At 40.0% G+C, this 18981-nt stretch overlaps 1 protein-coding gene across 1 annotated transcript; it reads right to left on the reverse strand.

The window, feature by feature from the left end:
- Window positions 1–5849: 5849 nt before the first annotated feature.
- LOC130285407 (taste receptor type 2 member 40-like) lies at window positions 5850–6827 on the reverse strand. Its single transcript, XM_056536767.1, has one exon. It carries the CDS (start codon window positions 6825–6827, stop codon window positions 5850–5852), a length of 978 nt encoding a protein of 325 aa, XP_056392742.1.
- Between the last annotated feature and the right edge of the window lie 12154 nt (window positions 6828–18981).

An 18981-nucleotide genomic window follows, 5' to 3' on the forward strand; every position in this document is an offset into this window, starting at 1 on the left:
CTTGGATACCTAATATATTGCGTATTCTTTCCGCCACTTGAACTCTGCACATATAACTATAGTCTTTTTATTCAGCTTTTTATTTTATACTATACTTTTTTGGAACACTGATGACATCACGAGCACAGTGCTCTCTGCTGACATCTCTGTCCATTTTAGCAACCATGCATAGCAGATGTATGCTAAGGGCAGCATGGTGGCTCAGTGGTTAGCACTGCTGCCTTGCAGTGCTGGGGACTTGGGTTCAAATCCCACTAAGGACAACAATAAATAAAATGTTATTATTATTATAATAACGTCAGCAGAGAGCACTGTGCGTGTGATGTCATCAGAGAGCATTCCAAAAAGAAAAGAATTTCCTCTGTAGTATTCAGCAGCTAATAAGTACTGGTAGGAATAAGATTTTTTAATAGAAGTAATTTACAAATATGTTTAACTTTCCGCCACCAGTTGATTTAAAAGAAAAAAAAGGTTTTCACCGGAGTACCCCTTTAATGATACTTCCAAAAATTGGATTAGTTATATTCTTCTATAAAGTAACTAACAAATAATAAATGTATCTATTGTAAGTGTGATACAGTCTGCATTCCATACTAGGCTGAGAAATAGATACATTTATTTTCAAGTTCCCATTTTTACATTTTCTTTAATAAAGTGGTACTCCGGTGGAAAACATTATATATTTTTTTTAATCAACTTGTGGCAGAATGTTAAACAGATTTGTAATTTCATTCTATATAAAAATCTTAATCCTTCCAGTACTTACCAGCTGTTGTATGCTCCATGGGAAGTTGTGTAGTTATTTCCAGTCTGACCACATTGCTCTCTACTGACACCTCTGTCTATGTCATGAACTGTCCAGAGTAGGAGAGGTTTGCTGTGGGGATTTGTTCCTGCTCTGGACAGTTCCTGACATGGACATAGGTGTCAGTATAAAGCACTGTGGTCAGACTGAAAGGAAATTCAAAAAGAAAAGAACTTCCTGTCAGGCATGCAGCAGCTGATAAGTATTGGATGAATATTTTTTTTTTTTTATATATAGAAGTAATTTACAAATCTGTATAACTTTCTGATGCCAGTTGATTTAAAAAAAAATAGTTTTCCACCGGAGTACCCCTTTAAGAGTTTGAAGTTAGGTCAGTAGAGCTTTCTGTCCTCGGGCCTACAGCCACCCTTAAATAATCTAGTGATTCCTTTTGGCCAATAATTTTCACCTCACTGACCCTTGGCACTGCCCAGGAGTAGGGAAGACTTTCCCCAATAGATTTTAGCACCATATTGCCTACAATAAAATTAGAATTGTTTTTGGCAGCATGGTATCAGAATCCGGTAAAAAAACGCATTACAAAAGGTCACTCGGGGTAGAGAGATAATTTTACATTGTCAAATTGTTTATTTATTTATTATTTTTGTTCCTTAGCAGGAAATCTCTATCACTAGAGTGGAGGGTTTTTATTAACCCCTTAAGGACATAGCGTTTTTCCATTTTTGCCCTTTCGTTTTTTCCTCCTTACCTATTAAAAATTATAACCCTTTCAATTTTGCACCTAAAAATCCATATAATCATTGTGAATCATTGTGAAACAAAATCATTGTGAAACAAAATTGAAGAAAAAATGCCATTTTGTAAATTTTTGGGGCTTCCGTTTCTACACAGTACATTTTACGGTAAAAATGACCCCTTCTCTTTATTCTGTAGGTCCATACGGTTAAAATGATCCCCTACTTATATAGGTTTGATTTTGTCGTACTTCATCATAACTACATGCACGAAAATTAATACGTTTAAAAATGTCCTCTTCTGACCCCTATAACTTTTTTATTTTTCCGCACACGGGGATGTATGAGAGCTAATTTTTTTGCGCTGTGATATGAAGTTTTTATGTTTTGATCAGACTTTATGATGGCTTTTTATAAATTTTTTATGGTATAAAAAGTGACCAAAAATACACAATTTTTTAATATTTTTGCGCATATGCCATTGACCCTGCAGTTTAATTAACGATATATTTTTATAGTTGGAGATTTACGCATGCGGCGATACCATATATGTTCATTTTTATTTTTATTTGCACAGTTTTTGGGTTATTTTTTATGGGAAAAGGGGGGTGATTCAAACTTTTATTATGGAAGGGTTTAAATGATCTTTATTAACTTTTTTTTTCATTATTTTTTGCAATGTTATAGCTCCCGTAGGGGACCATAACATGCATTACACTGATCTCTCACACTGTTCTGTGCCATTGCATAGCATTGATCATTGTTATCACCGCTTGACTTGCTCCTGCTTGGATCTCAGGGACAGAGCAGTCATTCGGTGATCGGATGCTGAGGAGGCTGTTAATCAGCCTGGCTGAGCTGTCGGGAAGCTTTCACTTTCACTTTTCAACTTTGATCGCCACAACTAAAGAGTTAATGCCGGACATCTGCCTGAACGGCAAAGTCCAGCATTAGCCAGCTGATAGCAGCTGGGACCGTGCGGGTATGATGCGAGGTCATAACCCTGCCATGCCGCAGTGTCGTTTATAAATGGCGTTTTGCGGCAAGGGGTTAACCTCTTGGGTACACTGGACATATGCATATGCCCAGCATCCCCCATCCTAAAAGACTCAGGGTATACCTGTACACCCTGGTCCAGATTAACTGGTTTAAACCGTTCTTACCGGCAGATAACAGGTTAAACCCGGTGGGTCCTGGCTGCTACGGGCAGCCAGGACCCATGTCTAATGCCGGGCTTGGCTGATCAGCCCAATGCCTGGCATTAACCCTTTAAACGCCGTGATCAAATTTGATTGTGGCGTCTAAAGCGAAAGTTAAAGAATCCCGACAGCTCAGCGGAGCTGATTGGGACTATCACAACAAAATTGTGATGTCCTGATCAACTTACCGGACAACGGGAGGGTCCTCACCTGCCTCTCCGTCATCCGATGGGCGATCTACTGCTCCATGCCTGCGCAACAGGCTAGAGCAGCTGAGCGCCGGTTACACTGATCAATGCTATGCAATGGCATAGCAATGATCAGTGTATGCAATGAAAAGATTGCATGCTGTAACCCCCTATGGGGGCTTTGAAAAAAAAAGTGTAAAAAAAAAAAAATAATAAAGTTCATTAACCCCTTCCCTATTAAAAGTTTCAATCACCCCCCTTTTCACTACAAAATCAGTGATTTCGTTACAAGGTACAATTGGTGATGCAAAAAACAAGCCCCCCCCCCTATGGGTCTGTAGATTCAAAATTGAAAGAGTTATGATTTTTAGAAGGGAAGGAGGAAAAAATGAAAATGCAAAAACAGGGGGGTTGTTCTAGGAGGACTTACTGATGGGGGACTCTTTGCTGGAATCCTGTCAACTCTTTCAATCTGAAAAAAAGAAGAGAAGCTTTGGGAACCAAATGTGTGGATTATCCTTTTCTTACAGATCCCCCTCATTTAGCCACTCTCTATAACATCTGGGAACCGCGGCACCTTCAAGTTATTCCTCCTCGCTCTTGTTAGGGTACATGTGGTTCTGATCCCTAAAAACCAGAGATCTCGTTGTCTGTGTCCTTCCCAAATTAGTCTTCCCCCCTCCCGACAGAGAGTTATGTAACAGACGGAAATATGAACACACAACAAAGCAATGCGGTGAGGTGGTCTCTATTTGAACACCCCCTCAGCTTTTATTTATAGTCCACAACACACATACTCCATCCAATGGGACAATGACATGAACTATTTCCAATAACAATACAGCAGAGTAACCAGTCTAGACAAAACCATTTAGGGACAGGCAGTATATATGATTCTCTTCTCTCTTGGACAATACAGAACACTATACAGTGACATACGATAATTACAACATATGATGCTTTTGTATGTCGGGGCCATCGCATAAACAGCTACGTTGCGCAGCAACGTGATGACGGCGATGAAGTGCGACGATCCCGGGCAGCGGTGACGGTCCAGAGCGGCAGGGACACCCCAATGACGCGACGACAATGATGGAGAGCAAAATCCAGGGCAGCGGTGACGGTCCGGAGCGGCGGGGACACGTGAGTATAACATTCTATTATTATTATTGCATGGATCCCTCAACATACGATGGTTTCAACTAACGATGATTCATTTGGAACGAATTACCATTGTATGTTGAGGGATCACTGTATAAGGACAGACAATAGCCCTCATTTATTATTGCAAACCCCGCATGTTTTGTCGTGTTGAGTGCCAGAAATTCTGTCTGCGCCAGAATTTGCGCCAGAACTGAAAAAAAAAAACGACTAATGCTCCATTTTACTAAGAAAACCTGAAAGGGGGGCATGGTCATTGGGAAAAGTGGGTGTGGTCACCAAAAAAGGTGCGTCTCCTGACATTTTTACAAAAACCCAACATATTTACTAAGGTTTCCACAGTAAATGTGGTGGACTTGAGCTGAGGAAAAACCCGACAGATCAGAACAGGTGTAAAAAAAAGCAAAATGCAGGGAAAGTGGAAAATTTAGGGAAATCTTAGTAAATACTGTGAAAAAAAATTATAGGGAATTAAACCCACAAGGAAACCTACACAACACTCTCAGTAAATCAGGGACGATGTATGTGTAGTTATTCTAATATTTAGGGAGAGAGAGACTCACAGGACACATAGGCAAAATCATGGCTTATAAATAGTTATAGAAAATGATATATTAAAGGGGTATTCCGGGCAAAAACATTGTATCCCCTATCCAAATCAGGTGTCATTCATGTCAGCTGATAATAGAAAACTGAGGCTACAATTAACACAGGCACAAAAACTGGACAATAGGAGATGGAAGAGCGTTGTCTGGTCTGATGAGTTTCCATTTCAACTGTGACATTCGGATGACAGGGTCAAAATTTGGGTAAACAACATGAACGCATGGATCCATCCTGCCTTGCATTACCCTGTTTCCCCAAAAATAAGAGAGTGTCTTATATTATTTTTTGCTCACACATCCACACACATTGCTTGGCAGCTTGTCCTGGTAATGTAAAGTAGGCCTTATTTTCTGGGGAAGGCCCTACTTTGGGGAAACAGGGTAGCAGTTCAGGATGTTGATTGTGGTGTAATGGTGTGGAGGACATTTTTTAGGCACACTTTGGTACTAAGTAAAAACAAAAGGAAAAATAGCCAGCACAAAAACCTAATAAACAGGTGCCCGCTGCTGTGGCAAATACAAAATATACAACAAAGAAAGTTGCAACAGCACTCTGGGGCAAAAAATTTAGGCTATTTGATCAAAATTTTTGATCAAAAAGTGCGCTAAGAGCCTCCATTTTTTGACCCAGGGTGCTGTTACAACTTTCTTTGTTGTACACTTTGGTACTAATTGATCATGGAATAAACACCACAGCCTACCTGAGTATTATTAATGACCATTTCCATCCCTTTATGACCAAAGTGGACCCCTCTTCTGATGATACTTCCAGAAAAATGAAGGCAGTTTTGAAGGCAAAAGGGGGTCCAACACAGTCCTGCCTAGATAGTACCTAATAAAGTGTTCAGTGGGTATATGAGTACAATCTAACAAATAAGATGGAGATTAAAGACAAACCATATGAACATTAACTAGATGTAAGAGTCTTGTAACTAGTAACAAAAAACCCACATAAACTAGGAAACAATTAGATATGTGGAGTAATCCTGACAGGTCCCCTGATAATTCAGAAACTTCTCATCGCTCAGACCTGTAGAAGCTTCATCTGGTGATCAGTCCAGGAAGACCATAAGAAGCTGCTTGAGGAGAAGGAATGAATAACATATCATGAAAGGTGTCCTCAACCAGGGGGTATAACTAGGAGCCTTCTGTCATTTCTGGGTGTGCACACATCAATGCTCCTCATGGGGGCACCGTTACAGGTGGATATGATCAGGATCAGAATTAAAACCAGCTGGGTTCAGTTTTAGGTTCAGGGTTGCCAAGTTTGTGATGCCATTCATCAGTTTGGCCGGACAGAACACCCCCAGAAATGTCTTCCTCAGTTTCTGGCTGGCCTGGATCATGATGACGGCTTCCGATGTAGGAAACATAATTATTACCCACCAGCTGACCACAATCTTCACGTCTCCCATGGACTCTATGTTGAAAAGAATACTCTCTGCTGTGTAGAACAGTCCTGAAAGCATTAGTAACATAACCATAGTTCTTATAGCATTGATATGGGACTGGAGTTTATGACGAATAGATTCTAAATTGTTTTTCTTCATATTCCGAATGTGTCTTAGAAGAGACGATACAGAGGTGATAAGAGAGAAGAGGATGAGAATGAATGGCAGACAACATCCCAGCAGGTTGGCCATCACAATGTACACCAAGCTCTTAGACCTTATTCCCACGTTGGTTATGATGAATGTCCCGTTCCCAAAGGATGTTCCCTGAAAGCTCACATAGAGAACCCAGTTGGCTGGAATACTGATGACAAGTGAGACAAGACCTGAAGACACGAGGAGGTGAGGCAGAGAAGAGGGGAGACATCTCTTCATCCAGGTAAAGAGTCCATTGTTGGAGGTGGTGATGCTGGTGCAGTAGTAGGTGCAGAGCCAGGCGGTCAGCCAGAAGGTGTAGTACATCAGGAATGGTACAGGAGAAGCTGTGACATAGAACCATATGGAATAGGAGGCAGAGAGCCAAATACCTAGAAAGTGTCCAAGGAGCAAACCTCGCAGAGAGATATTAACCATCCCCATGACCACGTGGATGATGTCCGGTGGAGTCAGCTTGGAGCCACTTCTCAGACCTATCATGTTTGTAAGGATAATGAAGGCATTCAAGGTGATCCCCATCACTCCCTCTACAAGACTAAAAACACCAAAATACATTGAAGACGACATTGTGCGTTGGTGATCTGCTCTTTTCTGCTCGTAGTGACACCTCTCGATTATTTACTCTGTAGAATTTGACTGATGCAAATCCCATCCTCCTTTTCACTGGTTCAGTAGAGATAAATATTGAAAACATGAATCACTAAGTGATGTAGGGTAAGACACTATCATAGAAGATCAGCATGATGGGGCAGAAGGACTCAGTCACAAACCCCAGGATACAGGTGTCTTTATACCTTAATATGTTAGTGGACAGTGTGATAATGTGGTGCATCAGGGGAGCCTGTATGATGGTAGGTTGATAATGGGAGCAGTAGTTGCAGTTATTTCAGGGGGCACTGAGTGGTGTAACCCTTGGTCCATGTGTGTACACATGGTATATAAGCTGTTCCCCTCACACAAATCCCAGGAATGACTTCTGACAACCGGGTTCAGAACAAAACTATAAATTTTACAGTACAACATAATGCACCATGAATGTAATAAAGTATTTGGTAGTATAAGGTTACTTATTAAGATGCAGAGTATGGTCACTAGTCACAATCCCCTAAACTTTGTGCACTATGCTGGCACTTGTAGTTCTACTTGAATGCTTAGCTTTAGTATTGCTCTAGCTTGGATGTCCTAATTATTTGGGCAAACCATAAGGATCTTCATGCAAGTGAAGCATGGCAAACTATGTAAACTTCTCTTTACTTACTCAGGTCTGGATGATCCTTTGACCTATCATCTCTGTGGTGTCCAGGAAAAGTCTTCCTAAGGTTGGGAATGGCACTTGTTCAGAACTATAGGGAGAATATCACCCAGTGAATATGTGCAATGAAGTCTGAGATTCATTTCCTTTAATGAATCCCATACTACTGGACATTTCCTGTGATGCGCTTGATGCTACACCTGCGGCTCGCAATGTCATTCACTACTGACCACAAGAAATGTCCCTCCTTCTTTCCCTTGCAAAGGCGTGGGAGCAGTACTGTGGGCTAAGTGCTTGTAAGAACCTATTCTCCTGGAGGCTCAAAGACCATTTTTCCTGCTGAACAAGGAGTTAGGTTCATAAGGATTGTCCAGCTAGAAAAAAATGTGTGGTATCATGTTGATGATAAATAAACCTAGTCATATACATTCAGTACAACACTTTCCTGTTCGTCAGGTAGAAAAGAAGAAAAATATACAATTGAGGTGAAAAAGAAAATAAAAATTCCCAAGAATGATGAGAAGGAGAATATTAAGCAGAAAAGAAAGAAAAACAGAAGAAACAGAACAATGCAATGGCTAGGAAGAGGAATGAAATGAACGAGATGATGAAGAAGGAGAAGAATGAGATGATGGAGAAGGAGAACAAGATGATGAAGGAGAAGAATGAGAGGATGAAGGAGAAGAATGAGATGATGAAGAAGGAGAAGAACGAGATGATGAAGGAGAAGAATGTGATGATGATGAAGAAGGAGAAGAATGAGATGATAAAGAAGGAGAAGAAGGAGAAGATGAAGAAGGAGAAGAACGAGATGATGAAGAAGGAGAAGAACGAGATGGTGAAGAAGGAGAAGAAGGAGAAGATGAAAAAGGAGAAGAACGAGATGATGAAGAAGGAGAAGAAGGAGATGGTGAAGAAGGAGAAGAATGAGATGATAAAGAAGGAGAAGAACGAGATGATGAAGAAGGAGAACAAGATGATGAAGGAGAAGAATGAGAGGATGAAGGAGAAGAATGAGATGATGAAGAAGGAGAAGAATGAGATGATAAAGAAGGAAAAGAACGAGATGATGAAGGAGAAGAACGAGATGGTGAAGAAGGAGAAGAACGAGATGGTGAAGAAGGAGAAGAATGAGATGATGAAAAAGGAGAAGAATGAGATGATGAAGGAGAAGAATGAGATGATAAAGAAGGAGAAGAAGGAGAAGATGAAGAAGGAGAAGAACGAGATGATGAAGAAGGAGAAGAACGAGATGGTGAAGAAGGAGAAGAATTAGTTGATGAAAAAGGAGATGAATGAGATAATGAAGGAGAAGAATGAGATGATGAAGGAGAAGAATGAGATGATAAAGAAGAAGAACGAGATGATGAAGGAGAAGAACGAGATGGTGAAGAAGGAGAAGAATTAGTTGATGAAAAAGGAGATGAATGAGATAATGAAGGAGAAGAATGAGATGATGAAGGAGAAGAATGAGATGATGAAGAAGGAGAAGAATGAGATGATGAAGGAGAAGAATGAGATGATGAAGAAGGAGAAGAATGAGATGATGAAGAAGGAGAAGAATGAGATGATGAAGGAGAAGAATGAGATGATGAACAAGGAGAAGAATGAGATGATGAAGAAGGAGAAGAATGAGATGATGAAGAAGGAGAAGAATGAGACGATGAAGAAGGAGAAGAATGAGATGATGAAGAAGGAGAAGAATGAGATGATGAAGAAGGAGAAGAATGAGATGATGACTAGGACCCAACTGTTAGATTTTAAAAAACATATGACCTCACATATGGCTCACAATGTGGCAGGCTCTTAGGTAACAGGAGCTTCTCAGCGTCATGTGCACTTTTGACAATGATCACAATCATTCACTCCTGACCACAAGAAATGTCCCTCCTTCTTTCCCTTGCAAAGGCGTGGGAGCAGTACTGTGGGCTAAGGGCTTGTAAGAACCTATTCTCCTGGAGGCTCAAAGACCATGTTTCCTGCTGAACAAGGAGTTAGGTTCATAAGGATTGTCCAGCTAGAAAAAAATGTGTGGTATCATGTTGATGATAAATAAACCTAGTCATATACATTCAGTACAACACTTTCCTGTTCGTCAGGTAGAAAAGAAGAAAAATATACAATTGAGGTGAAAAAGAAAATAAAAATTACCAAGAATGATGAGAAGGAGAATATTAAGCAGAAAAGAAAGAAAAACAGAAGAAACAGAACAATGCAATGGCTAGGAAGAGGAATGAAATGAACGAGATGATGAAGAAGGAGAAGAATGAGATGATGAAGAAGGAGAACAAGATGATGAAGGAAAAGAATGAGAGGATGAAGGAGAAGAATGAGATGATGAAGAAGGAGAAGAACGAGATGATGAAGGAGAAGAATGAGATGATGAAGAAGGAGAAGAATGAGATGATAAAGAAGGAGAAGAAGGAGAAGATGAAGAAGGAGAAGAACGAGATGATGAAGAAGGAGAAGAACGAGATGGTGAAGAAGGAGAAGAATGAGATGATGGAAAAGGAGAAGAATGAGATGACGAAGGAGAAGAATGAGATAATAAAGAAGGAGAAGAAGGAGAAGATGTAGAAGGAGAAGAACGAGATGATGAAGAAGGAGAAGAACGAGATGGTGAAGAAGGAGAAGAAGGAGAAGATGAAGAAGGAGAAGAACGAGATGATGAAGAAGGAAAAGAACGAGATGGTGAAGAAGGAGAAGAATGAGATGATAAAGAAGGAGAAGAAGGAGAAGATGAAGAAGGAGAAGAACGAGATGATGAAGAAGGAGAAGAACGAGATGATGAAGAAGGAGAACAAGATGATGAAGGAGAAGAATGAGAGGACGAAGGAGAAGAATGAGATGATGAAGAAGGAGAAGAACGAGATGATGGAGAAGAATGTGATGATGAAGAAGGAGAAGAATGAGATGATGAAGGAGAAGAATGAAATGATAAAGAAGGAGAAGAAGGAGAAGATGAAGAAGGAGAAGAACGAGATGATGAAGAAGGAGAAGAACGAGATGATGAAGAAGGAGAACAAGATGATGAAGGAGAAGAATGAGAGGACGAAGGAGAAGAATGAGATGATGAAGAAGGAGAAGAACGAGATGATGAAGGAGAAGAATGTGATGATGAAGAAGGAGAAGAATGAGATGATGAAGGAGAAGAATGAAATGATAAAGAAGGAGAAGAAGGAGAAGATGAAGAAGGAGAAGAACGAGAGGATGAAGAAGGAGAAGAACGAGATGGTGAAGAAGGAGAAGAATTAGTTGATGAAAAAGGAGATGAATGAGATAATGAAGGAGAAGAATGAGATGATGAAGGAGAAGAATGAGATGATGAAGAAGGAGAAGAATGAGATGATGAAGAAGGAGAAGAATGAGATGATGATGAAGAAGGAGAAGAATGAGATGATGAAGAAGGAGAAGAATGAGATGATGAAGGAGAAGAATGAGATGATGAAGAAGGAGAAGAATGAGATGATGAAGAAGGAGAAGAATGAGATGATGAAGAAGGAGAAGAATGAGATGATGAAGAAGGAGAAGAATGAGATGATGAAGAAGGAGAAGAATGAGATGATGACTAGGACCCAACTGTTAGATTTTAAAAAAACATATGACCTCCTGGCTTGGTAGAAAGAACTACTACAGTGCTTATAGTAATACCTTCCTCCTTTTTAACATCTATTTGTAAGGTGCTTACTCATTTGCTATGGGCATGTAGGAAACCCAAACTGCCCCATAGCTGGTGGTTAAAGAGACCCTGGGATGCTCCTGAAAATGCTCTACAGATAGTAAGAGAAGGTACTTACTTTTAACAAAGCCCTATAAAATGCACTATGAATTTTGAAAGTTCTAGGTTACTTAAGTCTGTAGGACACAGGGTTGATGAACTCAGTAACCTCATAAGGTCCAATGAACCAGGATGCTAATTTCCCTGAGGGCTCCTTGTCACCAATGGTGAACCTTTTGCTACAAGTGCATCTCTTCAGGGTGTAACACTGTTGGTACATTGGGCATTTTTCAGGACCCAAACTGTGCACTGACCTTGAAGGGTAGTACCCACTTTAGGATTAACTGATTCAATACTTTTCATGATTATTTAAAGCAAATTTGACTAGCGGCAAATGCTAAAATTTCTATTATTAGCATAGACATAACATCTGAGGTATTGCTCAACAATCTGATAAACTCTCTACGTCTGCCCTTTGGACTTTGGACTTTTTTAAACAAATTGCACCCTTCTGTCAGATACAATATCTATTGGAATCCTGTGGTACTGTACCACATGCTTGGGAAATAAGGTAGAGAGTTCTTTTCAACTGAACTAGATGACATTACTTACTGATATGATCTACTGCTACCCATACACCATCCTACCCAGAGGGACGCTGAGGCATTTAGCTCATAAAAAAAAAAAAAAAAAAAAATTAGGTTGTTATGGTCTGTGATAAGTGTGACTTTATCTACTGAAACTTCTAAGAAATTACAACATTCTTAAAAAGCCCATTTAATGGTCATTAATTCTCTATTACCACTTTACCAGCATCATAATCCTGTCAGGCACTAGAGAATTGTGTGCAAAGTACAACAAGAAAAAGATCAGCTCACCATATATTCCAGCTTCACATGGACACCAGCACAACCTCCCTTGTGGAAGCTCACAAGCAGGTACTGGAGCAGAGTCTGCAGGTGAGACAATCAGCAAAGACAAAGATGAACTTCCGGCTCCATGTTGGTTAAAAATCCTAGGTTTATGAAGAAGGAGAAGAATGAGATGATGAAGAAGGAGAAGAATGAGATGATGAAGAAGGAGAAGAATGAGATGATGACTAGGACCCAACTGTTAGATTTTAAAAAACATATGACCTCACATATGGCTCACAATGTGGCAGGCTCTTAGGTAACAGGAGCTTCTCAGCGTCATGTGCACTTTTGACAATGATCACAATCATTCACTCCTGACCACAAGAAATGTCCCTCCTTCTTTCCCTTGCAAAGGCGTGGGAGCAGTACTGTGGGCTAAGGGCTTGTAAGAACCTATTCTCCTGGAGGCTCAAAGACCATGTTTCCTGCTGAACAAGGAGTTAGGTTCATAAGGATTGTCCAGCTAGAAAAAAATGTGTGGTATCATGTTGATGATAAATAAACCTAGTCATATACATTCAGTACAACACTTTCCTGTTCGTCAGGTAGAAAAGAAGAAAAATATACAATTGAGGTGAAAAAGAAAATAAAAATTACCAAGAATGATGAGAAGGAGAATATTAAGCAGAAAAGAAAGAAAAACAGAAGAAACAGAACAATGCAATGGCTAGGAAGAGGAATGAAATGAACGAGATGATGAAGAAGGAGAAGAATGAGATGATGAAGAAGGAGAACAAGATGATGAAGGAAAAGAATGAGAGGATGAAGGAGAAGAATGAGATGATGAAGAAGGAGAAGAACGAGATGATGAAGGAGAAGAATGAGATGATGAAGAAGGAGAAGAATGAGATGATAAAGAAGGAGAAGAAGGAGAAGATGAAGAAGGAGAAGAACGAGATGATGAAGAAGGAGAAGAACGAGATGGTGAAGAAGGAGAAGAATGAGATGATGAAAAAGGAGAAGAATGAGATGACGAAGGAGAAGAATGAGATAATAAAGAAGGAGAAGAAGGAGAAGATGTAGAAGGAGAAGAACGAGATGATGAAGAAGGAGAAGAACGAGATGGTGAAGAAGGAGAAGAAGGAGAAGATGAAGAAGGAGAAGAACGAGATGATGAAGAAGGAAAAGAACGAGATGGTGAAGAAGGAGAAGAATGAGATGATAAAGAAGGAGAAGAAGGAGAAGATGAAGAAGGAGAAGAACGAGATGATGAAGAAGGAGAAGAACGAGATGATGAAGAAGGAGAACAAGATGATGAAGGAGAAGAATGAGAGGACGAAGGAGAAGAATGAGATGATGAAGAAGGAGAAGAACGAGATGATGGAGAAGAATGTGATGATGAAGAAGGAGAAGAATGAGATGATGAAGGAGAAGAATGAAATGATAAAGAAGGAGAAGAAGGAGAAGATGAAGAAGGAGAAGAACGAGATGATGAAGAAGGAGAAGAACGAGATGATGAAGAAGGAGAACAAGATGATGAAGGAGAAGAATGAGAGGACGAAGGAGAAGAATGAGATGATGAAGAAGGAGAAGAACGAGATGATGAAGGAGAAGAATGTGATGATGAAGAAGGAGAAGAATGAGATGATGAAGGAGAAGAATGAAATGATAAAGAAGGAGAAGAAGGAGAAGATGAAGAAGGAGAAGAACGAGAGGATGAAGAAGGAGAAGAACGAGATGGTGAAGAAGGAGAAGAATTAGTTGATGAAAAAGGAGATGAATGAGATAATGAAGGAGAAGAATGAGATGATGAAGGAGAAGAATGAGATGATGAAGAAGGAGAAGAATGAGATGATGAAGAAGGAGAAGAATGAGATGATGATGAAGAAGGAGAAGAATGAGATGATGAAGAAGGAGAAGAATGAGATGATGAAGGAGAAGAATGAGATGATGAAGAAGGAGAAGAATGAGATGATGAAGAAGGAGAAGAATGAGATGATGAAGAAGGAGAAGAATGAGATGATGAAGAAGGAGAAGAATGAGATGATGAAGAAGGAGAAGAATGAGATGATGACTAGGACCCAACTGTTAGATTTTAAAAAAACATATGACCTCCTGGCTTGGTAGAAAGAACTACTACAGTGCTTATAGTAATACCTTCCTCCTTTTTAACATCTATTTGTAAGGTGCTTACTCATTTGCTATGGGCATGTAGGAAACCCAAACTGCCCCATAGCTGGTGGTTAAAGAGACCCTGGGATGCTCCTGAAAATGCTCTACAGATAGTAAGAGAAGGTACTTACTTTTAACAAAGCCCTATAAAATGCACTATGAATTTTGAAAGTTCTAGGTTACTTAAGTCTGTAGGACACAGGGTTGATGAACTCAGTAACCTCATAAGGTCCAATGAACCAGGATGCTAATTTCCCTGAGGGCTCCTTGTCACCAATGGTGAACCTTTTGCTACAAGTGCATCTCTTCAGGGTGTAACACTGTTGGTACATTGGGCATTTTTCAGGACCCAAACTGTGCACTGACCTTGAAGGGTAGTACCCACTTTAGGATTAACTGATTCAATACTTTTCATGATTATTTAAAGCAAATTTGACTAGCGGCAAATGCTAAAATTTCTATTATTAGCATAGACATAACATCTGAGGTATTGCTCAACAATCTGATAAACTCTCTACGTCTGCCCTTTGGACTTTGGACTTTTTTAAACAAATTGCACCCTTCTGTCAGATACAATATCTATTGGAATCCTGTGGTACTGTACCACATGCTTGGGAAATAAGGTAGAGAGTTCTTTTCAACTGAACTAGATGACATTACTTACTGATATGATCTACTGCTACCCATACACCATCCTACCCAGAGGGACGCTGAGGCATTTAGCTCATAAAAAAAAAAAAAAAAAAAAATTAGGTTGTTATGGTCTGTGATAAGTGTGACTTTATCTACTGAAACTTCTAAGAAATTACAACATTCTTAAAAAGCCCATTTAATGGTCATTAATTCTCTATTACCACTTTACCAGCATCATAATCCTGTCAGGCACTAGAGAATTGTGTGCAAAGTACAACAAGAAAAAGATCAGCTCACCATATATTCCAGCTTCACATGGACACCAGCACAACCTCCCTTGTGGAAGCTCACAAGCAGGTACTGGAGCAGAGTCTGCAGGTGAGACAATCAGCAAAGACAAAGATGAACTTCCGGCTCCATGTTGGTTAAAAATCCTAGGTTTATTCAAACATGCAAGTGTAACAAACATATAGATAAAATTAAATACAAACAAAACGCACCTGGTGCGTTTTGTTTGCATTTTATTTTATCTATATGTTTGTTACACTTGAATTTTAACATGTTTGAATAAACCTTGGATTTTTTACCAACTGGGAGCCGGAAGTCCATCTTTGTCTTTACTAGAGAATTTTGTAATGAAAGAACGCACAAGGAAGTAGATTAGTATGTGAACTGGTTCCTCGAGAAAGAACCGCTCCGGCACCCATCTCAGTAGCGTCTACTTCCCCGGTGAAAGCTTTAGTCAAAACAGGTGATGATTTCTTTAGCTTCTCAAAATCTGCCACTGCTTCAGGTTCCCAATTGACCAAATCTGCATCTTTCCGCTTGTTTTTCAGGGCTTCATAGACTATAAAATTGACCTTTAGGATATCTTGACCCTGGAGCTAAATCAATGACTTAATTATAGTCTCAATGTGGATGTAGAACAGAAGAGGCCCTTGAATAAAATCAGGAATTTTGTTCTGTTTCCCACTGAGACTGATGACATTATAGAAATACATTTACTGATACAATGAGATTCCCATTTAATCAAATTCCCAGAGGACATTATAATATTTCGTCATCCAAGGTAACCCCAAGAATACATTTGCAGACAATTTGTTCATGACATTTCTCAAAATACAAAAAGCCAACAACCTCTGGTGTGTATTGTCCACTCTCATAAGGCTTAGTAATGAAAAACCAAAAGAATTTACAAGGTCAATTAAATTAGTCTCCGAACTGGAGCCCACAAATGCCAACCCTTATACAGACTTACCCATAAAGTGTAAACATTTTACAATGACACTTGGGAAATGCCAGTGCATCTAAGTGATCTCCCCGATAACCATTTACTCTAGGTGCTGGAGTTGTCCTGCAGCTTGCGTCCAGGACAGGCCTTAAGAAATAGATCACACTACAAGAGTAGAAACAGAAGCCTTCATTTCATGAAAATTTCTCTCTTCTTGTGTGTGTGAGGGTTAGCGGGCGATCTTCACTCCTTAATTGAAGGGGTACTCCACCCCTAGACATCTTATACACTATCCAAAGGATAGGGTATAAGATGTCTGATCGTGGGGGTCCCGGCGTTAATTTAGAGCGCCGGGTGCAGGGCCAGAGGCTGTTGACGTCATTTGTGATGTCACGACCATGCCCCCTCAATGCAAGTCTATGGGAGGGGGTGACGTCCCAGCCTTGAGGGCGTGTGACCATGATGTCATGAGTGGAGTGTGACCGTGATGTTACGAGCCTCCACGCTGCATCGCCAGTCATCCGGCACCGAGCAAAGTTTGTGCCGGGCATTGGATGTCTGGGGTGCCGCAGCCAAGTTTGCAAGGGTCCCCAGCGGTGGGACCTCCCGCGATCAGACATCTTATCCTTTACCCATTTGAGTACCCCTTTAAGTTTATAATAGGACAATGAAGGGAAAACATTAAAGCATGAAGTACAATTACATTTGTGTCTCTGGGGCTCTCAGGGTTCATATAACCCAAAGTCATAACAAGGCTTTCCTATACCCAGGGTAAAGATTTTAGATTACAGTATGTCATAGTCCTGTATTCATATATCTTAAAAATAAAAAAGGCAGACTGACTAGATGGTATCCTGGCATCTGCATCCAATATAGGGGGCACAGGTTCCACCGATTCTGCAGATATCTATCTAAATAATCCAATAAGAAGATCACTATGAAGAGCCAAGCTCACTGCTCTGTGGATTACTATTCAACTATATCAACTATTTTTAATTCTCAAGTCTCTGGGCTACTAAGCTACTTCAATCTCAACTAACTATAGATGAACCATCATCGTGACACAATTGTCTTTGATCTATAGACTCGATGCTCTCATGGATATTCCCCTTGGCACCTAAAGGAATTTTTCATGGTTTTCCCCAAGTTGTGACAATGACATATAACACTCGTCTATCATATGACTGCTCTATGGATGGCCGTGTCCTGGGCTGATGGGCACCAGGGACAGTGATACTGTCATTTGCAAAGAAAATTATAACTTCTATGTAATGGATCTGCTGGAACACACAAAACTCTACCAGGAGAAGCCGAACTTTGCATATCATTCTTACAGACTATTTTGTTTGAAAAATTTGCTTAGTTCTTGGAACCCAAAAGAAAAAAAAAAGGAAAATATATGATCTTAGGATGTAAACACAGCCACCTGTCGACTGCAGTCACATCAGCAGTGAGTATTATACCATACACTCATTGACCAAAAAACACTGCACCCTTAATACGATTATATAATGTCCCACAATAGGTAGTACTCCCGGGCAGTGGATGAACGCTAAAGTCTTTATTCTCTGTATATGAGTTGTGTTTTGTCCAGTGAAGCTGATACTGAAAGGTAGCAAAAGGGTTAACAATACTACACGCGTGATGCAGAGGACACACTAGAGTTAGGTTTCCTTTATGGGTATAGATCACATGACAGGTGTAGATCAGATAATCACACCTAAGGTTCTGCTCACCTGTCCTTGAACACAAGTCAAATACAAGTAAAGAGAGGGAGAAAGAAACCAAATTCATCAGCTAGCCCCGTCCACCATAACAGAATGCCCACTGTCCACTACATTCAAGAGGGAGTTTTAAGGTGAAGTCTCAAAGAGCCTGATAGCACACAGATAAAGCAGTGCGCTCCTTGCCTTGAGATCTTGGTCCTCAGCAGGATAAACACTATTGATATTGGATCATGTTCAGAAGTTGATAACTACCTCATTGGGATTGCGCAGGAAAGCCCACAAGATACAAGTCTTAGTCACATAACAGAGTCAAGGAACAAGTAAAGATATACTCTGATCAGGGACCAATTCATGTCCTGGGAGAGACCTGACCACTGAATCCAATATCCTAAACAATCAATTAATATTCCAAGTCAAGTTTATTTAGTCACACACACACACTAGAAAATCCTTGCAGTCTGTAAAACAATCTGTTACTGCTGCTCATATGGAAGTTTTATATGTAAAATTGTGTTGCACCTTCTCTGTGTTTCCCTGTGTCTGGTAACTACATACACCATAACACCAATAGGTGCTGATGCTGGTAAGGCCAACATTATTCTTACTGGCAGAGGATATAGCAGGAGTCTTATGTCCTCCACCCCATCCAACAATTCCTTTACTAGACATTTTTATTGTAAAAAATATTGAGGTTATTTTGATCTTTTGGGGTGGTTTTCCCTCACCTTCTGGTCAACTTTTACTCTCAACGCTTTGAATTGTTGTTATCTTACAACCAAGTAAAAATCTTTTGTGTAAAAAAACCCAGAAATTGCACGCTATTCTGCCTCAGATGACTAAAGTCTGTTCAATGTACATGCTTTAAACTGAATTATTTTACAAAAAGGTAGGTATACTGTGTGCACGATAAAACTAAGAATATATACAAAAAGGTGCTTTAGATAGCTAATGCCTGTTCAATGTACACACTTTAAACTGCATTATCTTGCAACCAGGTAGAAATACTGTGTGCCAAGTAACTATGAGATCACTAAGGGCTTAAGAAGATTCCAGCACAGACAGCTATATAGTTACCTGTATACTGTACAGAACAAACGTGGTTAACTAGGATTGCAAAGCATTACTAGTTAACCC

The sequence above is a fragment of the Hyla sarda genome, chromosome 8, assembly GCF_029499605.1.
Source record: "Hyla sarda isolate aHylSar1 chromosome 8, aHylSar1.hap1, whole genome shotgun sequence".
Classification (NCBI taxonomy): Eukaryota; Metazoa; Chordata; class Amphibia; order Anura; family Hylidae; genus Hyla; species Hyla sarda.